Here is a 20,920-nt window from a genome sequence, read left to right as displayed (position 1 = left end):
CTGTCAGGGCTGAGTGGCCCTAATTCATCTTCACCTTGTAAACCAGGGTGTATCTGTACCCTGGTTGGTCCATTTGACAGTAGCACCTGTCCAGGTGTGAGCCCAGTGTCCCCAGCCTGGGATACAGTTCCTCTCAGCCAAAAACACTTTTTGCTATAGATATTGTGCATTAAGTGTATGCTGTTAGTGGCTTTTTGTTTATTTTTTCAGTTTTAGGAGTACTGTTAAAAGCCATGGTAACTGAGGACAGCCCTGTTACTGTGATCACCAGCCCATGTAGCTCAGACAGAGTAGCCACATTCTTCCTCCTCCCTAATTCACTGGCTTTGGGCTTAGGCATGAGCGAGCTTGTCTGAAAATTGAGTACAGACACTTGAGTTCTATCCTCAGGAACAGATAGATACTTTGTTTAAGTCAAATTGCATTACAGTTGCAGTGCAAGTCTGTGGGGTACCTCAACTCCACAGAGAACTGCTTGCCTGGTCATCACTTCTTTTCAGTAAAAACTCAGGATCTTTTCTTGGTCAGGGTGACCTATTTGTCTCTACATTGTGCTTCAGATCCTCACTTTTGACTTTCCCTTCCTCTCCAGAAAGGACCTAAGTGTGAAATACCCTGGAGACCTCCCCATCACCCTTCCAAACCTGCTGAGGTTCATTCTGCATCACTCAGACCCTGCCTCTGCCCCTCAGGACCTTGGCATCAGCCCTCCTACCCAAGAATGTGTCCAGAACAAGGCAGTCCTGCAGCGTGAACACATCTCTCACGTGGAGAGTGCCATGCAGAAGCTAAGGTCTGAGATGAGCAGCCTACGCCGTACACAGGAGAAGGTGGAGGGTCGGCTCTATAGTGCCCGCAGGGATGGACACCGCCTGCTACTCCGGCAGCGTGCTTTAGAGCAACAGCAGAGGTTGCTCCGTCGCCACAGCCAGAAACTGCAGGCCCTGTATGTGCAGAAGGCCCGTGAACTCCAAGAGTTGGCCAGTGCCTCAGAGACCCCCCTCCCTGAGCACACATGGCTCAAGATCCTTGTAGCCACTATGGAGAAGGAGCTGGAAGGCCAGGGTGGAGCTAAGGAACCAGCCCCTCTGGAGAAGGCTCGCCCCAACCACTCGAAGCCCATGGGTGCTACCCAGTTACCTGGTGACACCCTTCCACCTTCTGCCACCAGCTCCACTCTGACATCAGAGAGGAAGCATGAGAACAGGACAGATTAACTTTTCAAAGAGATGAAGAAATCAGAGGTGAAATCTGTACATTGGGAATATATTTATGCAAATTTTATTGAAATTTATTGTAAATAAAGATTTTCTCAATGGTCTAGAAAATGAACTTGAATGTCATTCAGCGTTTATTGATCAGGAATGGCATCCCTTCCCTTCCCTTATTGCACAAACTTGGTAGCTTTGAGACACAACAGTAGCACAGTCCATTTGAAGATTAATCTAGGAAAGTCAGTCCTTGCTTCAGTGGCTGAGCCTCGGTGTTCTTGCCTGCTCCCCAGGATGAAAGGCTAACTAACTTCTTACTCATCAGAAGACTTCCCCTCAAAGGTTTGCACAATTGAGAAAGAATCTGAAGAGAGGGTTATAACTTATTAACCATTGGAGTGTAAAATAAAAAGGTAGCCAGTGATAAACAAGGACAGGGAAGACTTGTGTGGTTGTTCACTAGTTCTATAGGTGTTTCATTTTTCTCCCTAAGACCTCTACCAGTGCCCCACAGTGTCTGAACTTATTCAACAATTCATCCCAGTCTCGATGGGTTGACTAAAATGCCAAAGACATCCCTGGCAACTGGGGAGGAGACAGGAAGCTCCCAACAAGTATAACTGATAAGAAGAAACGTCATTGGCATAGTAAAAGATGCGACCTGTGTCTGACAGTGGAGTGATATGAGCATTTCCAGGAGCCAGGCTCACACTGAAAATGTAGATCCAAGCTGTTTTCGGGTCAGCAGTGTATAGGCCGCTGCTGCAAGAATTAGAGGTAGAAAGCTGGGATGGGGATGGGCCAAAACCCTCAGCCTCTGCCAGCTCCAGGGCAGAGCCTTTCATACATTCTGTCCTCCTCCTGGACCCGAAGAGTCACTGCTGCCAGGTCCAACATGCATCCGAGCCAGCCAAAGTAGCCTCTGCCGATGTCCAGTCTACCCCTTTCTATGTCTTCCATGACTTAGCTATCTATCTCACCAGGGTCCAAGAGTTTCTTAAGCTGTTTTTACTGCAGCATCCCACCATACATGTCTTATTCCTACCCTCACAAATGGCCTTAGAGCTGTCCCTCCTCACCTAGAGCTGTTCCTTAACTCTGACACCACACACACACACCATGTGTAGATATACACTGCTAAAAAGAAGTGCTCCCTACGGCTCTTTCCTTGGGATTTAGAGAATGGATTAGTTTTACATGCTTTTTAAAGCTGTCTCCAGCCTGGTCTGAAGTTCTCTGCTTCCTGCCCATGCTGCTCTCAAGTGTGCCGCCCACGCCAGGGCCAGCCACCTAGTCATTATCAAAGGTGCCCACACACTGGTGTTCTAATCAGAATGGTTTAGAATGTACTTATAGTGGTGGGATTAACATCCAAACAAGCTTATAGGCATGGACTCAAAGGATATCTCGGAGACACATGCTGCTGGCTCCCTTTCCTGTGAGAGCCAGGCCCTGAATTTGAACTCCTGGTGGCTCTGTTGTAAATACATATGTGTACACTAGAAACGATCTTCTATAGCGCACAGGCACCTTTAGAGCTGGGGCCGGGGGCTCTGTACAAAGCTCTGAGGACTAAAGTGAAACCCAATACTCAGCCAGTGGGCAGTCATTGGAGAGGAAAGGAAGCTCACTTGTGAAAAGATGGGAGGAAAAAAAAAATTCATCCCCTACCCCACCCCCACTCCAGTGCAGAAAATATTAAATATAAAAACAAAACCTTGCTTGCTTGGGCTGACTAGGTTTCAGACTTCAAGTAGCTGCCGCAGCCTCTGGTGTTTCTGCAAGGCCTGTGCTGAAGGGATGTACTGGGCATGCTCAAGACCAAAGGGCAAGACACTGCTCCGCTAAGCTGCCTGGCAGCCCTCAGGACTCATAGGGACTTGTCCGTCATAGGCTTCAAAACAAGTCCAGCAGCTTCCTTGCAGTGACTGCCATCTGCACACACTGCTACGTAACAAAGCTGACGCTCTCCAAAGGGAGGGGTGTGGTTTCTCTTCTACTCATTACTAACCTAGCAGAAATCACCCCAGCACCCCAGCTGCTTAGCCTTTCACTTCCTTTCCATACACACAGATCAGAGCAGTGAGACCTGCCAAGGGCAATTGGGGCCTGACCAGTCAAAGACCCTCCATGGTCATGCTGCCGTAGCTCACCACGAGTACAGTCATCAAGCCAGTCCCATGGGCTCTATGTGGTATTTTTAAAAATCAGCAAAAAGGCTTAAGCACGTGCTTCTGGGCCTATTTACAGTTCACAGGTTGGTTAGTTCACGCATTACAGTAGTAGCTCCATCAAAAACAGGCTCAGCTAAAACATTCAAGTAACAAAAGCGCTAAGGGGCCATGAGCCCCAGCAAGGTCAGGCCTGCCCACTGCCTGCAATGGGCAGCCCCACCAGGAGGCTGAGGGGGAATGCCAGGACAGCCGGGACCCGCAAGTCAGTGCATGCGATGATGAAGCCCGAAGAGACCATGCCAGCAAGTGTCAACCTCTCTCACACAGCATCCATCATGTCTGCTTCGGCCCTCTCAGTGCTTCTGGGCTGGCTGCAAACGGAACCAGGGCCTTCGCAGCCCAGCTCAGCCATGCACTTCTGGGCCATTGGCGGTCATCAACTTGGTCTTTCTTTCCACACATGGCCCCTTGGCAGAGTACTGCACTAGGAGAAAGGGCTCCTTTGTCTCGCCATCACCCACGATGCTCTCCTCGTCCTCTGACTGGCTGATGCGCTGCAGCCGCAGGTAGCACCAGCAGCCCAGGATCAAGGCCCCCAGGGCAGCAATGGCGATGAGGATGACAATGACCGTGACCACCCCCGTAGTGGGGCTGTGGTCCATGATAGACATGGTCAGTACTTGGAAGTGCTCTTCTGGTGGAAAGTTCTTGGTGTGGCTGGCTCAGCGAGGCTGGAATTTGGGCTGCACAGTACAATCCTGAAAGACAAAGCCAGGAAAGACTATACCAGGAGCTCGGTAGGGAACTCAGCCACCCAGCTGGCCCTTGCTGGGGTCTGTTTTTAAGTTCTTGAGCTCAACCCAGTGATAAGCGTGGGGTTGCCTTTCGACTGTGTCTGCCCAGATGCTCACCTACCCTACTTCCCCCAACTACTTCTGACAACCAGGTGTTTCCGCTATCAGTCAGTCACTCTGATGGGAGGGGAACTGGGCACCTTGACAGTTGTCAGAGGCTGCAAAAGGACTGGCCACTAATCTGGGTCTTCTGTTGAAGGCATATGTTGTTTTTTTGTTTGTCTTTAAGAAAGTCTCACTCTGTAGCCCAGGCTATCTCAAACTCATGATTCTCTGGCTTTAGCCTCCAGAGCCTTAGGATCACAGGCCTGTGCTACAGCGCCTAGCTGGAGGTGGACACTTTAGAAGATACCAGTATGTGTCCAGGAAGCTAGAGAGGAAGGATCCAAAAGTAGAGAAAGAGCCTCAGCTCCTGTGGGGGTGAGGGTGGTCAGGTAACACATAATGTCTCAACCTTCAAGGTCTCCAGGGTCTGAGCCAACAGCTTTCACCCTATGGAGGAGCCAGGATCTTAAAGACCCTGGTTCTCAGGAAGCCCGTGGATGTAGGGCGGGCAAGCAAAAGTAAAGGAAGTCCTGGAAGACATGGGTACTGGGGAAAGCTTCAGGGGAGGCAGAAGGGGTGGGGTAGCTGGCTTCTGACTGTACATAACTTGGCATCTGGTACAGGAGCCAAATCACCAAGAGGTCGACACCCCTAAATGTCTGTCCAAGTATGGTGACATCAGATGCACAAGGGACCAGGTGCTGTGATGCTAACTGGATGGGTGGGTGAGCTTCAGGGAGGCCACACTGGCAGGACAGGGCATTCACGGTAGGGGGACAGTACTGCTAGGCTCGGAAGGCAGGAGGGAGAGCCACCTGGGTTCTCCACGTCACAGAGCCCATTCCTCATCTGTAGACAAGTTTCAAGTGCAAAGGAGAAGGAGGCAGTGGGATACACGGTAGAATCTGCCCCAGTCTCCCTCTCAAACCTTCAGGACTTACTCTAGGCAGTACCCCAAAGCCCAGCCCGCCACCACCTCCAAGGATCAGGGCTTTGCCATTATGGCCTTCCAGCTACCGAATGCAGCAGATTGTTCCAGTGTCTCGGGGTTCCTCACTTTCTTACTAATGCCAATCACTAATGAACATCAGTGTGGTTCCAGGAATGAAGATGCCAGGAATGTCTGCACAGGCCAGGCACAACCTACACTGAGTAAGACCTGAATGTTCAAAGTCTTCCCATCCATGTATTCATACATAAAGATTCTCCCTCCAAACAGGATGGGACTTGCTGCAACCTGGAGCAATAATCCCTTTAATCAGAAATGACTCTCACTCAACCAAGGAGGCTGCCAGGGCTAACCCTGAAGGTCACAGGCAGCCAAATCAATGTCCCAGAGTGCCACCCTCATCACCTGTGCCGACTCTACAGGAAAGCTCCAGGCAGGGAGGGGCAGCACCCTTGGGTCTCTCAACCTTGTGGTCTCCTAAGTCTGAGCTGCGGGGGGGGGGGGGTCCCACTTAGCTGGCTCCTTGTCCACTCTTGCAGTCAGAGCACACAGGATGTGCTCAAGTACTTATAGTGACTGACAGTGTCCCCATTCCTGCTCAGAGTTCCCCAGCCTTGTGCCCTCCAGGATCTCCCAGAGCCCAGTTCCTTCTGCCCAGGATGACCCATTCCCTGACTTTTGATCACTAGGTCTCAACTGGGGGCAACCGTGCACCTGACCACATCTGCTCGGCGCTTTTTAAGGTAGAGGACAGTTCCCAAAGCCTCAATGGAGAACAGCCTGGCCCCAAATGGCACCCACATGGAGGTGGAGGAAGAAACTCTGACTCAGTTTACACCAACTCCGGGAAAGAAGCTTCTCCAACCAGAAGGCCAGGGAAGCTCCCTCCCCTGGCATGGCGACCTAGCTCCTGGCCTTTCCTCATCTCCAGAGCTGCATGTCCCAAGAGTGCTCTGCTTGCTCCTTAGCCTAGTACCTACCCTGTCAACATCAGTTCCCCCCCGCCCACGCAGCCAGACCACACAGGACACCCATGGTTCTGCCTCCACCTGCCTTTCCTCCCGTTGTCTTCTGGACAGGAAGGGGAAGTGTGTGTTTGGGGTCTGGGGTGGTTCTGGGATAGCAAGTGGAAAATCAAACAATGGTACCCGGATCTGAGGGAAACAGCTGTCCTGGGAGTAATGAGGAAACTGAGGCCAAGCAGCTCCAGCCCAGAGAGACCCCAGGAGAGCAAGGACGACTGCAGACTCCTGTCTATGCCTGCCCCAGGTCTGGAGGTAGGCAGTTAGGTATATGGCTCTGACCTCTGAGCATAAAGACTCGTGACCCGGCTGGCCATGCCTGGCCTGTGGCCTCCACCTAGCCCTGATGGGCCTCTTTTTTTGTTCATTTACCAAATGTTTCCTGAGAAGTAATCCCAAACCTGTCATTGTGGCCTCAGAAGGGGGGACTCTTAAGGTTGCCTCACCCTCTGCTGGAAGCGTGGCTACCACTCATGCCTCCTAAACTGTCCTGCCGTTGCCTCCTCCCTTAGTACTGAACTGGGAACTTTTCCAGAGGTGACCCTTGGGGCTGCCTCTTCCCACACAGCCCAGCCTGCACCCCCTGAACCCCAGTCTTGTCTCAGTTCTCTGCTATCTGCAGTTTCCTGGTTTAGGGACTATTTCCCTGGCTGTTACTTCCTGGCCTGTGGCCTCTAGAGGGTCCCTCACGTTCACGGTCATGCTCCACTGTGGATGGCACGTGACACACAGTGGGTACTCAGGAAAGGCTGGCTGCGTGGTTCCAGACCTGGGGACCAATCAGAACACACTAGTCCGAGCCAACTCCCTAACTCCAGACTACTCCCAGGTTCCTAAGCACAGGTCCCCATGCTGCCAACAGTCTTTGAAAAAAGAGGATATAAGCCAAGTTCAGGCATGGCTGTGGTGCCTAACAGGTCTGAGCCCAAACAGAAACAGCTAACTTAGTGGTTCTCAACCTTCCCAATGCTGTGATCCTCATGTTGTGGGGATAACAACCATAAAATTATTTTCATCGCTACTTCAAAACTTAAGTTTGCCATTGTTATAGATTGTAATGTGAATATGGTCTTAGGTGATCCCCATGGAAGGGCCATTCGAACCACAAGAGTCACGACCTACAAATTAAGAACTACCAGGCAAACTGTCCATGCTTGGGGCAGGGAAGGGCGGCAGCAGAGAAGCGGAGTCCAGAGAAAGCTGGGACACCCTGCAACTGGCTAGTACACCCCTCTGCACACCACTGAGCTCCACTCATCCACCGAGGAGGCCCGTGGGTCTGGGCATAATGCAGCCCAGTTGAGGACAATCCCAGGACCACCTCAGAGCCATCACACACACCCCCAATCCACCTCATCTCCTCTTTACTGCCTTGATCATCCTACTCTGCAGATGCGGAAACTGAGACTCAGGGTCATCTAGAGCACAGGTCACACCACATACCATGTCCTTGTTGGACGCAACAGCAGGGACAACTTCCAGGTGAGCACTGGTCAGATGGGCCTGGGCACTCCACAGTCACCCCAGTTTGCAATGCTTGAGAATTGCTGAGTCTGGTTTCTCAAGACCCAGAGCACATGGGTCTCAAAATAACACAGTGCACTCTGGGCAGGGTCTCCTAAAATTCAGACTCTCCTCTAGCTCTTCCGTGGCGAGGGCCTCTGTTACCCCTACCTCCTCTTCATGGGATCCCCAAACTCACCCTTCATCCCATCATTCATGCTCAGATCCCAGAGGGTACACCCTCTCTACCCCCGGACTGTTCCCAATGACCTCCCATTCCTTCTGTGACCCTTGCACCCCAAGGCACAGAGTCTGGCCTGGACCCAATGTCACAAATGACCTCTTCTCTGGGGATACCCCACTGCCTGCTCCTCACTTAGTGCTGCTGAACTCAGCTCTGCCACCCCACCTTAAGCCTCTACCTCCTGGGGCACTCCAAGGGAGTCAGAAACACTGCTCTGTTTTTAGGGCCAGCTAAAAATTTTTTTTTAATGTTTTTAATGCTCAGGAGCTTCCAGCACTGTCCTACCCTCCAACAAAGCCACCTGCCAAGTCTCCTTTTTGGGGACCCCAGGCCAGAAGTATTTCCTGCCGCAGGTTCTGTTCTGCCATAACTCCAACAGGCACCATCACCGAGGGCTTCTGCTGTCCAAGAGCTTAGATAAGGATAACAGCATCCGAAGGAGAGCTAACATCCAGCATGGCTGTGTCTACTGCCACCCCCCCCCCCCCCATTCTAGAAGAGAAACCTGCTCCCGGAGCCAGCTCACTGCCAGATCTCACGGCAGAAGAGGAAGCTAGGAGGACTGAGGAGTTCCAGGGACTGCCCCAAGGTCAGCTGCGGTCTCACAGTCCAGGCCTGAGTCCTGGCCCTCCTGTGTAAGTCCCTTGCCCGCACTCTTCAGGATCCCGTTTGGCCATACAACTTTGGTATAGTAGATCCTGAAAAAGTTCCTTGGTGTCGAACTCTTGAGCTCAACATCTCAGTAGATCTCCCCAAAATTTCTGCCTCAAAACAATCCTAGAGTCGAGGTATTACTCTTCCCACTTGACAAATAAATACAGCTTAGAGAAGTTAAGTCAGCAGCCCAAGGTCACACATCTTAAAAGTGGATCTGCGGTTATTCAATCCTAGCAGTCTGGATCCTAAATTAACGATTTCAAACCTGATTCTAAAACGTCATCTACCTGACCTGTCTCTCTTCTGGAGGCTGAGGGCACTGAATCGGTGTCTGGCCCCCTCCTAGGAGCTAGTCTAGGTGACCTGGGCCGAGGACTAGACACTGACGGCAAGCACCCCAGCAGCTCCCGCGTGCAAAGCGCGGGCGGCGTGCAGGCGCTGTGCCAGGCGACGCCGAGTCTCCCCCACTCTACAGAAGGAGCAAGGCGAAGCGTGAGGGAAGCAGGGGCCCGTTCAGGGGGCGACAGCTGAGAAAGAAACGACAGCTGAAGAGAAAAATCAAGTCCTCCTGACCCGGATTTTCTTTTTGCGGGGAGGGGGGGGGGGAAGGACCAGGACGGACCAGCCCACACCGCGCAATCACCGCCAGCCGGATCGGGAACAAAAGCTGCGGCTCGGCCTCAGTTTCCCCACCGAAGAAACGGACGCCAGATGTTCCTTGGGCTCCCATCCCCCTTGATCCCATCTTGACCACTCTGGGATGCTGCCAGGAATCCTGTCGGTGCTAAGAGTGAGTGTTCGGGGCAGCCCGGAGGATCCGCGCAGGGCGCAGAGCCGCGGGTGGCCGAGAGGGACAGACGCCCCGCCGAGCAGCCTCCGCCCCCCACCGCCTCCTTTGTCCCGACCGCACCGCCGAGGACAAAGAGCCCCCGCCCGCGCACGGCGTCCGCAGAGCCGACCCGCCAGCGCCGCACCCCGGCTCATCCGGCGCAATCCTTCCCCCTTATCCGGCCGCCATGCCCGGTCCTGCTCACCATGTCGCGGCCCGCAGTCCGGCACGATCCGCCAACAGCAGCCTCACCGCCCGGCTCCGCCCGCACACTAGCCGGGTCGGGCCGCCGCGCACTAGCCAGACGCCAGAGCCAGATCTGCGGCGGGCGGGGTGCTTCGGCTCCGCCCAGGCCGGGGGCGGGATGCTCCGACACGGCCAACGGGAGATTGCGCTGGGACGACGGGGCGGAGCGAGACGGGGGAGGTGGAATCACACGCGTTGGGGGTGGGGCGCGGTGCGTGGGTTTGGGGTAAGCGGGGCGGGGAGCGTTAGCCGGGAAGGGGGTTGGGGAGGATGCTGGGCGGCTAGCGGGTCCCGGAGCTGGGGCGGGCGGTGGGTGGCTGGGCTTCCGTATGGCCTTTTGGGTGCCGGCGGTACTGGGCTTGCTCCTGGCATCCTTTCTGTGAGCGTAGTCTCAGCACAATGACAGAAGGGAAACTGAGGCACTCAACAGGTGTGAGTGGCACACAGCCCCAAAGTTGCAGGCACGGGCAGAGTTGAATGAGTGTGCTTTGGAAAGAAGCTGGCCGTTCTTCTTCTTCTTCTTCTTCTTCTTCTTCTTCTTCTTCTTCTTCTTCTTCTTTTTGGTTAATTTCATCATCATCTAGCCATACATTCATCCACCCACCTATCTGCACCCATCACGTATCTTGCTGAGCCACAAGTCAGCCATAAGCCAGACAAACAAGGTCCCTGCCCCCAGAGCTGCGGACTGGGGTGCGTTATTTTAACATAATCTCTTAGTTAAGACTTCACCAAGTACCATTCTCTGTTCAGACTGCTCAACAAATCAAAATAACCCCAAATAAAAATGTATCATCTCATTTGACATTAGGAACTGAAGGCTCATTGCAAAGGTCTTAAATGCTGCCCAGGTGCTCTCGCAGAGGTAGGATGTCAGGCTAGACATAATTGGCTAGGAACACAGAGGTGGTAGCTGGTGTGGTGAATGCCCCCAAGAAGAGAGTCCAGGAAGAGACAGGACACTCCATGGTGGCCACCTGAAACTCCCAAGAGGCTCAAGACCTTTGAGGCCCAAGGTACTCCCGAAGATAGGAAGGGACAACGTGGTTGAGAGCTGGGAGGCCAGGGGCTGCTAACTTTCTTTCTTTCTTTTTTTTTTTTTAAGATTTTATTTATTTATTATGTATACAACATTCTGCCTCAATGTATGCCCGCACGCCAGAGGAGGGCGCCAGATCTCAGTACAGATGGTTGTGAGCCACCATGTGGTTGCTGGGAATTGAACTCAGGACCTCTGAAAGAGCAGCCAGTGCTCTTAACCTCTGAGCCATCTCTCCAGCCCTAACTTTCTTTCTTAGACTCACACAGAATGTCCTAGACACAAGCTGGGGTAACTAAACTGTTTCTTACCTCCCATCTTTGGCCCATGCCATTCTTTCATCTTGAACATTCTTCCACATCATCTTCCAGATCTCAGCTTCCATGCCCTTGCTCTGGAGGCTTTTATTTCGCCACTCTCCCATCCATTGTGAAATTGTGTTTTTCAAGGGTCTCACTAACTTTTTGGTTTCTATTTCAGCACTAAGACTGGACCATCCACTGATGGGTCTACAGTTGGTGTATAGTAGGCTCTGCCGTTTTGTTTTTCTGAGACAGGGTCTCACTGTGTAGCTCTGGCCATCCTGGGACTTGCTTTGTAGACCAGGCTGGCCCTGAACTCAGAAACCTGACTTCCTCTGTCTCCTGAGTGCTGGGATTAAAGACATGCACCACCACCACCTGGCTACAGTAGGCTCTTGATAAAATACATTGACTGACCCAGGCAGTGGTGGCGCACACCTTTAATCCCAGCAGTTGGGAGGCAGAGGCAGGTGGATCTCGGTGAGTTAGAGGCCAACATGGTCTACAGAGCTAGTTCCAGGACAGCCAAGGCTACACAGAGAAACCCTGTCTCTGGGGGTGGGGTGGGGGGAGGTCCTGAAGAAGACCAGGCTGAGGAGGTGTGCTGGGTTCAGAGGCAGAAGGAAGCAGGGTTCTGGGCCAGCTGCCTCCAGACCAGAGCCAGGTGGTTCTGAGCAGCTCCTGCATATAGATCTTCCCATTGCTGTCCTCAGTGCTCCTGCTGGGAGTGCAGACTGGAAGGAAGGGTTCTTCCCCCAACCCAGCCCAGTGCCTGCAGTTTGGGCCTCAGGTGGCCAAGAGCTCATTAGTGGTCTAGGCCTGGAAGATGTCGGCTCAGAACTCCAGAGCTGGGATTGGCAGGGAGATGAACAGGGAGGCAGAGACGTGACAGAGGACATGTTGAGCGGTGGGCAGAAATGATGTGGTCCTCCCTGCTTCAAATCTAGCCTTGCTTCCTGGAGGGCTTTGGAAAAGCAGCCCAAGCTCTGTGTGCCTCACTTTTCCTCATCTGAAAAATGGGGACACCAGCAAGGTAGTCCTCTCAGAGTTGGGAACAGGGGGAGACCTCCTACCTGCTCCCTGGTCATTGTAGTAACAGTTTAGGCTTAGAGAAGACACAGACGTCCCCATTTGGATCTTGGGCCAGTGACTGCACCTCTCTGAGCAATGGCTTCCTTATCTTCATGGTGGGTCTCATGCTTCCCGGTACTGGAGATGGTGAGAAAGGCAGTGGCTGGCGGGAGCCCAGAACTGCTCTGAATGCTTCCCTGATGGGAACAGTGGTAGGCATGGGAGTTTAAAGGTGGCAGGCTGGAGATGGGGCTCAGCTAGCAGTGTGCTTGCCTAGCATGCAGGAAGCCTGGGTTCTATCCCCAGCACTGCATAAAGAGATCACAGTGGCAAACACCTGTAATCCCAGCTTGTGGGAGTCATCCTCAGCTGAATGTTAGTTTGAGGCCAGCCTGGGCTACATGAAACCCTGCCTCAAAAAAAAAAAGTGGTAAACTCTTAGGTAGGTAGCCCCATTGCAGAGATGAGGAAACGAAGGCTCTTACAAGTGCGTGACTCTAAGTCACCCAGTAGAGAGTGTCCCAGTACAGGTTCTTCAGTAGCTGGTTTGAACCCGAGACTCTGCTTTATTTGTTTGTCTTTGTTCCCAAGACAGGGTCTCACTACGTAGCTCTGGCTGTCCTGTAACAACTCACTACGTAGATCAGACTGTCCTTGAATTTACAGAGATCTACCTACCAAATGCTGGGATTATAAGTGTGGGCCCGTCCGATATTCTGATTTTCCTATGAGCTCCTAGGAAGTGTTGATCATGTGGGAACCACACTTTGAGCAGTCAGGGGCTGTGAGCTACTGAAGGTGACAGGCAGCAGGCATCTGGCCTGTGGTTGAGCCCACATGGCCCGTTGGGAGCCCTGCACTTGTAACTGTGAACCTAACTGCTTGTCTTGTGCCCTGACTTTCTCTCCCCTACAAATAGGCAGGAAGTCTTGCTCTGCCCCGCACCCTTTTCCTCTGTTCCTTCCTCCTTCATGGTAACATCCGACCCAGGGGCTTCTCAGTGCAGCTGGCTGGAGGTTCTCAGATTTTCATTAACAAGAAAGATAATTAAGGGCTTGCTAGAGCCCAGCTGGGCCTGCTGTGGGCCAGTCTGGCCCTCTGCCCACTTCTCCAGTGTGCCAGAGGCATTGGGACAAGAAGGGGCTTGCTGGGCCTGGGAGTAGGGAGTCCTCAACTAGCCTCAGAGGAGACACCCTGCAACTGGGCCTCTCTGTAGAGCCAGCGGTTACCAGTCTGAGCCGGTCAGCTGTTTCCCAGGCATTCCCAGGAGCGGTTCAGGCTTAAAAACAAAGTGAATATTACTCGGCCACAGGGGAGTTTCCTGATGGGTGACTGGGAACCACTGGTGAATTCTCCAGAATGAGTCTCTGTGGAACACAGAGAGCTTCCCCTTGCTCCGAAGAACACAGTTTCTCTCTCAGGGAGAGGTACCTCACTGGCTGATGGCTTTGTTGCTTTATCTATGTCTGGTTCAACCTCTTAGAGCCAGCGAGAAGGCTTGCCAGTCTATTTCAGGTGGCTGACACTCCCCAGCTAATGTGTTATTTTCTATGCATTTATGTCGCAGTTCCCTTTGATTTATGAGCCTGATGTTGCTTTTAGTTTTTGATAGTAACACACCCTTTCCTTTTCTTTTTCTTTCTTTGTTTTTAAGACAGGGTTTCTCTGTGTAGCCCTAGCTGTCCTGGAACTCACTCTGCAGACTAGGCTGGCCTCTAACTCACAGAGATCAGCTTGCCTTCTGCCTCCCAAGTGCTGGGAATAAAGATGTGTGCCATTGTGCCTGGCTCTTCCTTTTTCAATAGGACTATTTAGGGCTAACAAACATTGAATGTTCAAACATGTATGAGCTACTTTCCCCCTCCTTGCTCAAGTGCTGGGATGACAGGCATGCACCACAGGGCCTCGTTTCTGTGATGTCCAACATAGATGGAAGCCAGGGGTTTGCGCATGCTAGGTGGGCCTCCGCTGACTGCCCCGCAGCCCCAGGCTATATTCTCTCAAGTTTCTCACAAAGGACGCTTATCCCTGCATTTGTCCTCCAGAGGCCAGAACCCTAGCTAATGGGAGCAGGAGGGCATCCGAGCCCACACCTGTCGTCTTTGTACTTAGGAGACAGAGACCAGGAGAGCTGAGTGTTCTGGACCATTCTAGACTCTGCCTAAAGGGAAAGAGGAGGAAAGAAAGGAAGGAGGGAGAGAAGGGAAGAACAGAAAAGAAAAGAAGACCTCCTCATCCTCAGACAACTGTCCAATCACAGAGGCGATGACTCCGCAGGGTCCCTGGGCGTGGTGGACTGCTGTCCTCCAAGCACGGTAGCCATTGCCATCTTTATCAGAGCAGGTTGTTACTATCCACAAGAGACCTTCAAGAAGGGGCCTGTGACCTTTTATAGATGGAAGGATCATTAGACTCTCATCTGAGGCCCCAGCCACTCTGTCCTGCTTCTCCCTTCCAGGCGTATGTTATTCTGCCCTGACTGTTCCTGATCCTCCGGAGGCACTAGAGTGTAGAGAAGATGGGAGGTTGCCTGAGGGGGGTCCCAGCTGAGCAGCCACAGGGAAGCACATCCAGGTTGCCCTGAGACTTGTCTGTGATAAGTATTTGGGGATCGTGATCACCTGCGCTCCTATAAGCAGTTCCACCATGCTTCTGTCAGGAAGCTAAATAAACTCCTTAGTTCACAAGCTGGACCTGCAGGGAACCAGTCTGTCCCATGCCGGAGGCAAGTAGGCCTTGCTTACAGCTCCCCAGGAAAGGCTAATGCAAGGACTTCGGGCGGCGCTCAGTCGTGCCCTGTTCACACCACCATCGTATTGGGCTTCGAGGTCTGGCAGGAGCCGTTCCGCAGGCCCACCTCAGGGTTTTTATCTATGGCTGAGCCCAGCACAACATGTCCTCTTCTCTGGATTGAAGCCTCCAGCAGAGAGGGGATGGAGAAGCCAGAGGTAGCCAGAGCTGGTGGACCACTGAGGACACACCCATACAGGACTGGGAGCTGCGGAAGAGCCCAGCACTGCCATTTCACTAACCTTCTCTGAGCTGGAATCCCCTTATCTATAAAATGTAGATACCTGGGCTGGAGAGATGGCTCAGAGGGTAAGAGCATTGCCTGCTCTTCCAAAGGTCCTGAGTTCAATTCCCAGCAACCACATGGTGGCTCACAACCATCTGTAATGAGATCTGGTGCCCTCTTCTGGCCTGCAGGCATACATGGAAGGAATGCTGTATACATAATAAATAAATAAATATTTAAAAAAAAAGAAAAAAGAAAAAAAATGTAGATACCTTTCTTGGCCAAGACCTTTCCACAGACTCCACACACGAGCCTGGAGCAGCTATGCTGAGCTTGGCCACAGGATTTTTACACTCATGTGCTTTTTAAAAGTTTTGAATTTTTAATTTTTTTGAGACATGATCTCATGTAGCCAAAACTTGCCTTGAACTTCTAATCTTCCTGCCTCTATGTCCAGAGTGTTTTGATTATCGACACGTGCCAACATTTCTGGTGACATATGACATCTTCCAAAATGGCTCATTCATTGGGCTATGCGTGGGCCTCAGATCTTTGCTGGGCTGCTCCAGTGTCTTGACTACGTAGTGACTGACTTCCCTAGGGTAATTCCCAACAGAACACAAGGATGCCTTGTGACCTAGTCCATCATCTCCACCTCATTCTGTTCCTTAAAAGTGAGGAACCAAACCACACAGGCAAAGGAAGGGTCTATTTTTTGTTTCTGGTGTGTGTGTGATGTGTGCATGCATGTTCTCATGTGTCTCTGTGTGTATGTGGTGTGCATGCATGTTCTCGTGTGTGCGTGCATGTGTGTGTATGGTGTGATACACATTCTTGTGTGTGTGGTGTGTGCACGCACATTCTCGTGTATAGCCAACAGTGTGTGTAGCTGTGTGTGTGCATGCAAGCGGAGGCCCGAGTTGCTGTCAAGTGTCTTCCTGCATTGTGCTCCCCTTTATGATTGCAGCAGAGTCTCTCACCGTCTCCGCCCCCTGTTCATCTGGAGATGCAAACTCCTGTACTCACACTTGCTCAACAAGTGCTTTACCCACAGAGCATCCCCCAGACCCTGAGTTCTACTTATTTTTTTGAGGCAGGGTCTCTCTGTGTAACCCTGGCTGGTCTTTAATTCCAGATGTAGATTAAACTGGACTTGAACTCACAGAGATTCTCTTGCCTCTTCCTCCTGAGTGTTGGGATTAAATATAGATAAGTAATATGGTGGGTATTAGTGGGACAAGGCAAGCTTCTGAAATATTCTAAAATTTATGCCAAAGAGATTTGAGGTACAAACCAATCTTAAGATGTAGGCCTGATTTGGACACTAATTATATATATATACATATTATTCAGGGTTACTATTGCTGTGATAAAATACCATGACCAAAAGCAAGTTGGGTAGGAAAGGGTTTATTTGGCTTAAGCTTCCATATTACTGTTCATCATTGAAGGAACATAAGCAGGGCAGGAACTTGGAGGCAGGAGCTGATGCAGAGGCCATGGAGGATGCTGTTCACTGACTTGCTCACCATGGCTTCCTCAGCCTGATTTCTTATAGAAAGAACCCAGGACCACCAGCCCAGGGATGACACCACCCACAATGACTTGGACCCTCCCCATCAGTCACTAATTAAGAAAATGCCCTACAGGCTTATCTGCAGCCCAATCTTACGAAAGTACTTTTTCTTTTTAAAAATAACTTGTTGAACGTTTATTTTATGTACATTGATGTGAAGGTGTCATATCCCCTGAAACTGGAGTTACAGTTGTGAGCTGCCATGAGGGTGCTGGGACTTGAATCTGTGTCCTCTTGAAGAGCGGACGGTGCTCTTAACTACTGAGCCATCTCTTCAGCCCCTGGAAGGATTTTCTTAATTGAAGTTCTCATCTCTCACATGACTATAGTTTGTCATTGACACAAAACTAGCCAGCACAACACACACACACACACACACACACACACACACACACACACACAAACGGACACTTCTTTAGTTAATCAAGTCAAAGACTTTTGTTATCAGCAAGGCACTGAAGAAGAGTCAGGGTCATAAAAATAAAAATCCATGTTTTCACACATCGCTGCTCAGATGTGCACCCAGGGAAGCCCCACACCAGTGCAGCTGCTGCTTTTGTCAGATGTGCAGCCCCAGGCGCATTCACACAGTCCCTGTGGCCAACAGCAGGAGCAAATGCATCAACGGCGCAGATGCAGTTGGTGTCCATAGAGAGTAGAAGCATCAGTTGGAGCCCCCTTTGGGGCTGCGGAGATGGTGCAGCAGTTAAGAAGACCCCTACTCTTGAGGAGCACCTTGTCCCCAGCACACATGGTAGCTCCAGTTCCAGGAAACCTAGTGCCCGCTTCTGACCTCTGAGGGTAATAGGCATGCATGGGGGGAGCACACACATATGCAGGCAAATACTCATACACATACAATTAAAAAATCTTAAAGACAGGCATTTTTACAGATAATCTGTTCAAACACTTACATTTGAAGTGAAATGCTTTTAGAGATTTGCTTCAAAATAATCTGCATAGAATGTGTAAAATGGAATGACTGGCCACAGACTAATGGTTGCTGGGAGTTTTGGGGGGACAGTGTGTATGGACTGTGTTTTAGTGTATTTTGAAACACGGGCAAGGCAACCCCATGAAGTGAATAGGAGGGTCAGAAGGATGGGAATACAAAGTTGTAGACACTGAGGTACTCCCTGGACCGCTTTGTAGTTTGTTCATCTTGCATGGGGTAAGAGACCAGACCTGTCTTCCCAGCAATGCCTGGGGCATGGAGGAGGATCACCCCTGGTGTTGGCAGAGTCAGTGCTCAGGTTGGCACACATACATCTGAGGTGACCTGGTGGCTATTATGCTCTGACTTATGACACGTGACTTCTAAGTCTATGCGTGGGGCTGTCATTTTATCTTAATATAGAAGTCATTACAGTGGGTGTTTTATTGTATTTTATTTTAGATCTTTCTCTTTCAAAGAAGATACTTACTCACAATGAATATGATCCAATTCATTTTGAAATCAAAGTCTATAGCATTCCTGTCCTGCTGTCATTTCCCAAAGACAGTCACTTCATTTTTAAGTGGCAGAGATTAGGAAAATATTTTATTAGCTAAAGAACTGATTTATTTTGAAGACAGGAGCCCCAGATGGCCTCAAGCTTTCAATCCTCCTGTCTCAGCCTCTTAAGTGCTAAGGCTGCAGGCATCCTCCACTAGGTTCAGCTCACTGGCTCCTTCATTCCCTCCTTATCTCTTTATTTATTTCTGTGCTAGAGCTGCAGCCAGTGTCTGGAAAGACTGAGGAAAGTGCTCTAGCCCTAAGCTCTATCCTCACATCTGTTCAGCACACACACACACACACACACACACACACACACACTGTTTTTTAAGACAGGTTTCCCTATGTAGTTGTGACCAGATCAACTGAGGTACGTGGATGGCATTGTGAACAAGTAGATGTCTTAGGGTTTCTATTGCTATGAAGAGACACCATGACCACAGCAACTCTAATAAAGGAAACAGTTGTGGGTGGCTTACAGTTCAGAGGTTTAGTCCCTTGTCACCATGGCAGGACATGGCAGCATGCAGGCAGACATGGTGCTGGAGAAGGAGCTGAGAGCCCTATGTCTTGACTCACAGGCAGCAGGAAGTGAACTGTGTGTCATGCTGAGAGTAGCTTGAACAAAGGAGGCCTCAAAGTCCACCCCCACGGTGACACACTGCTTCTGAAAAGGCCACACCCACCTCAACAAGGCCACCCCTCCTAATAGTGCCACTCCCTATGGGGACCATTTTCTTTCAAACCGCCACAACTACTCACTTCAGAGAACTGTCACGCCCAGGATTCAGTACTAGCAAATGGTTGTGTTTGAGAGATCTTGTCATAAGAAAGACTAATACAGTATTATAACGTATAGTATTAATATGTAATAGAATATATTAGCATAATGTGTTTAATATATAATAAATATACAAGCAAGGACTATTGATATGTTATAAGTTTTATGTGATATGTATATATATATATACATAAGAAAATATGTGAGATCATAGAATAACAGGAAATTAAATAATTAAGGAAAATTACTGGGAAAAGCCACACTAGGTAGAACTAATAGCTCCCTCAATCAGACACTGAAGGGTGGACAACAGGCCCCAGTGGTAGCTATAGGCTGTTTGGGGGGACAAGGGTGGAGGCTGGCCCTGTTTTCAGGCGGAAGGAAGCTTCCAGAAGTGAAGTGGTATCTGGAATGAGGGTAGCCCTCCTACTGGCCTAGGTGCCTAGAGATGAGAGGCAGCACATTCCTGTGATGGTGTACCCCAGCCCAGAGCCCTAGAATCCTCTGCCCTCCAGGCAGACGTTTCCTCCTGTATGCAGTGTCCTGCCCGGTGCTCTGCTGGCTAGGCTCCTGTCAGCCAGGATGGTGGATAGTCAGGTGACCATGCAGTAGCCGGATGCGGTCCCAGAACTGCCGGCCTCATCTGGTCAGGTGAGATTATCAGACCACATATGTGAAGTGTCACTGCAGGTCCCACTGCTGCTGCTGCTGCCCTCTGTGTCCTCAGAGGCCCCGAAAATTCTAAGGAAGCACCCTGTGCCTCAGGCCAGACTGCTCAGCTGGGGTGGGCCCTGCAAGACACTGACTCAGCACGGTTTTTCTGAGCCCTAGTTTCTCCGTGTACAGCATGGGCTTGGGACACTGGCCACTGAGTAATTGCTTAGAGTCCTGCCTGGGTGGTGCCCAGAATGGCAGGTTGCAGAGGGCAAGGGTGCAGTCTGTATTTGTCACCCATGTTAAAACCCAGATGTGGCGGCAGAGACGGGATTCTCTGGGCTCACTGGCCGGCTAGTCTTACTGAACTAGTGAGGTTCAGCTCCAGGGAGATACCCTATCTCAACAACTAGGTAGAATGGGATAGTGGAAGACATCCCATGTTGACCTTTGGCCTTCACATACATGTGCACACATGACCGTTAGTATACCACACACGAAAATAAAGAAAACGGGGATGACTCTTGTGTGGACTGAAGCTCCCAGGGCTCATCTCAGAGCTGCCTGTGCCGCCCTGGGCTTCCGCCAAGCCTGTCTGTACTGCTGCTCTGCTTCTCGGAGAGAGGAGGCGGCGAGAGCAGGTTTCAGCCCCAGGTCTCCAGTTTCTCCTCAAACTACTGAAGCTGCAGAGCTCATCCTCAACATCCATCCTGATGTCCCCTCTCCCCTGTCCCTCCCCTGCAGCCACGCCTCCTCTAACTTCTGTCCTCTCCATCTCCCCACCCTTCCACAAGCTGCTTATGAGCCTGGGATGCTATGCTTCTCTCTGCTAGCTCCTCCCTTCCACTCAAGACTCCAGTCCGGGAAGCATGCCCACACCCTACCCTTTCTCCACACTTTTATGTGCCTTATCCGATGGTCCCCACCAGACCCTGAAACCTCTCAAGAACAAAAGCCCATGAGTTCCATCTGGGTAACCAGGGACAGTAGTTTCTCTGTTTATCCTAGCAAATGAATGGATACAGGCCAGCAGACAAACAGGACCAGGGGAATGAAAGAGCAAGCATGGCCCCACCAAGCCTCAGTCTCAAGGCTGAGAGGCTATTTACCTGCCTCCAAGATGTCCAGATTGGGTGCTTAGTAATTGTAGATCGGTATTTAGCAATCTGGCCTGACCACACCCAAGAGGGCATAGCTCCTCCCTGTGATGTGACTGGACTATTGGACCTTTGGGAAGTTCTTTCAAAAGGCA

The 20,920-nt window shown here is 51.1% G+C and overlaps 2 protein-coding genes and 1 pseudogene across 7 annotated transcripts in view; 1 reads left to right on the top strand and 2 right to left on the bottom strand.

The window, feature by feature from the left end:
* Txndc11 (thioredoxin domain containing 11) overlaps positions 1 to 1,332 on the top strand; it is an 80,083-nt gene extending 78,751 nt beyond the window's left edge. For 5 of the 6 annotated variants that reach the window (XM_041675928.1, XM_041675927.1, XM_041675926.1 and 2 more), the window contains one exon: positions 593 to 1,332. In XM_041675928.1, the coding sequence (XP_041531862.1) occupies positions 593 to 1,217 (625 nt within the window). In that variant the 3' untranslated portion in view covers positions 1,218 to 1,332. The remainder of the gene's footprint in view (positions 1 to 592) is intronic. The other variant, XM_041675929.1, reaches the window with a different exon arrangement.
* Snn (stannin) lies at positions 1,265 to 9,831 on the bottom strand. Its single transcript, XM_041675932.1, has 2 exons — positions 9,694 to 9,831; positions 1,265 to 4,143 (listed from the first exon to the last, which is right to left on the bottom strand). Exon 2 carries the CDS (start codon positions 4,054 to 4,056, stop codon positions 3,790 to 3,792), a length of 267 nt encoding a protein of 88 aa, XP_041531866.1. The 5' UTR covers positions 4,057 to 4,143; positions 9,694 to 9,831; the 3' UTR covers positions 1,265 to 3,789.
* LOC121464017 overlaps positions 9,640 to 20,920 on the bottom strand; it is a 24,978-nt pseudogene continuing 13,697 nt past the window's right edge.

The sequence above is a fragment of the Microtus oregoni genome, unplaced genomic scaffold (genome assembly GCF_018167655.1).
Source record: "Microtus oregoni isolate MIOR12 unplaced genomic scaffold, Mior012 000027F_ref0000203, whole genome shotgun sequence".
Taxonomy (NCBI): Eukaryota; Metazoa; Chordata; class Mammalia; order Rodentia; family Cricetidae; genus Microtus; species Microtus oregoni.
Note: the sequence above shows the minus strand (reverse complement) of the source record. Positions and strands in the feature narration are given on the sequence as shown.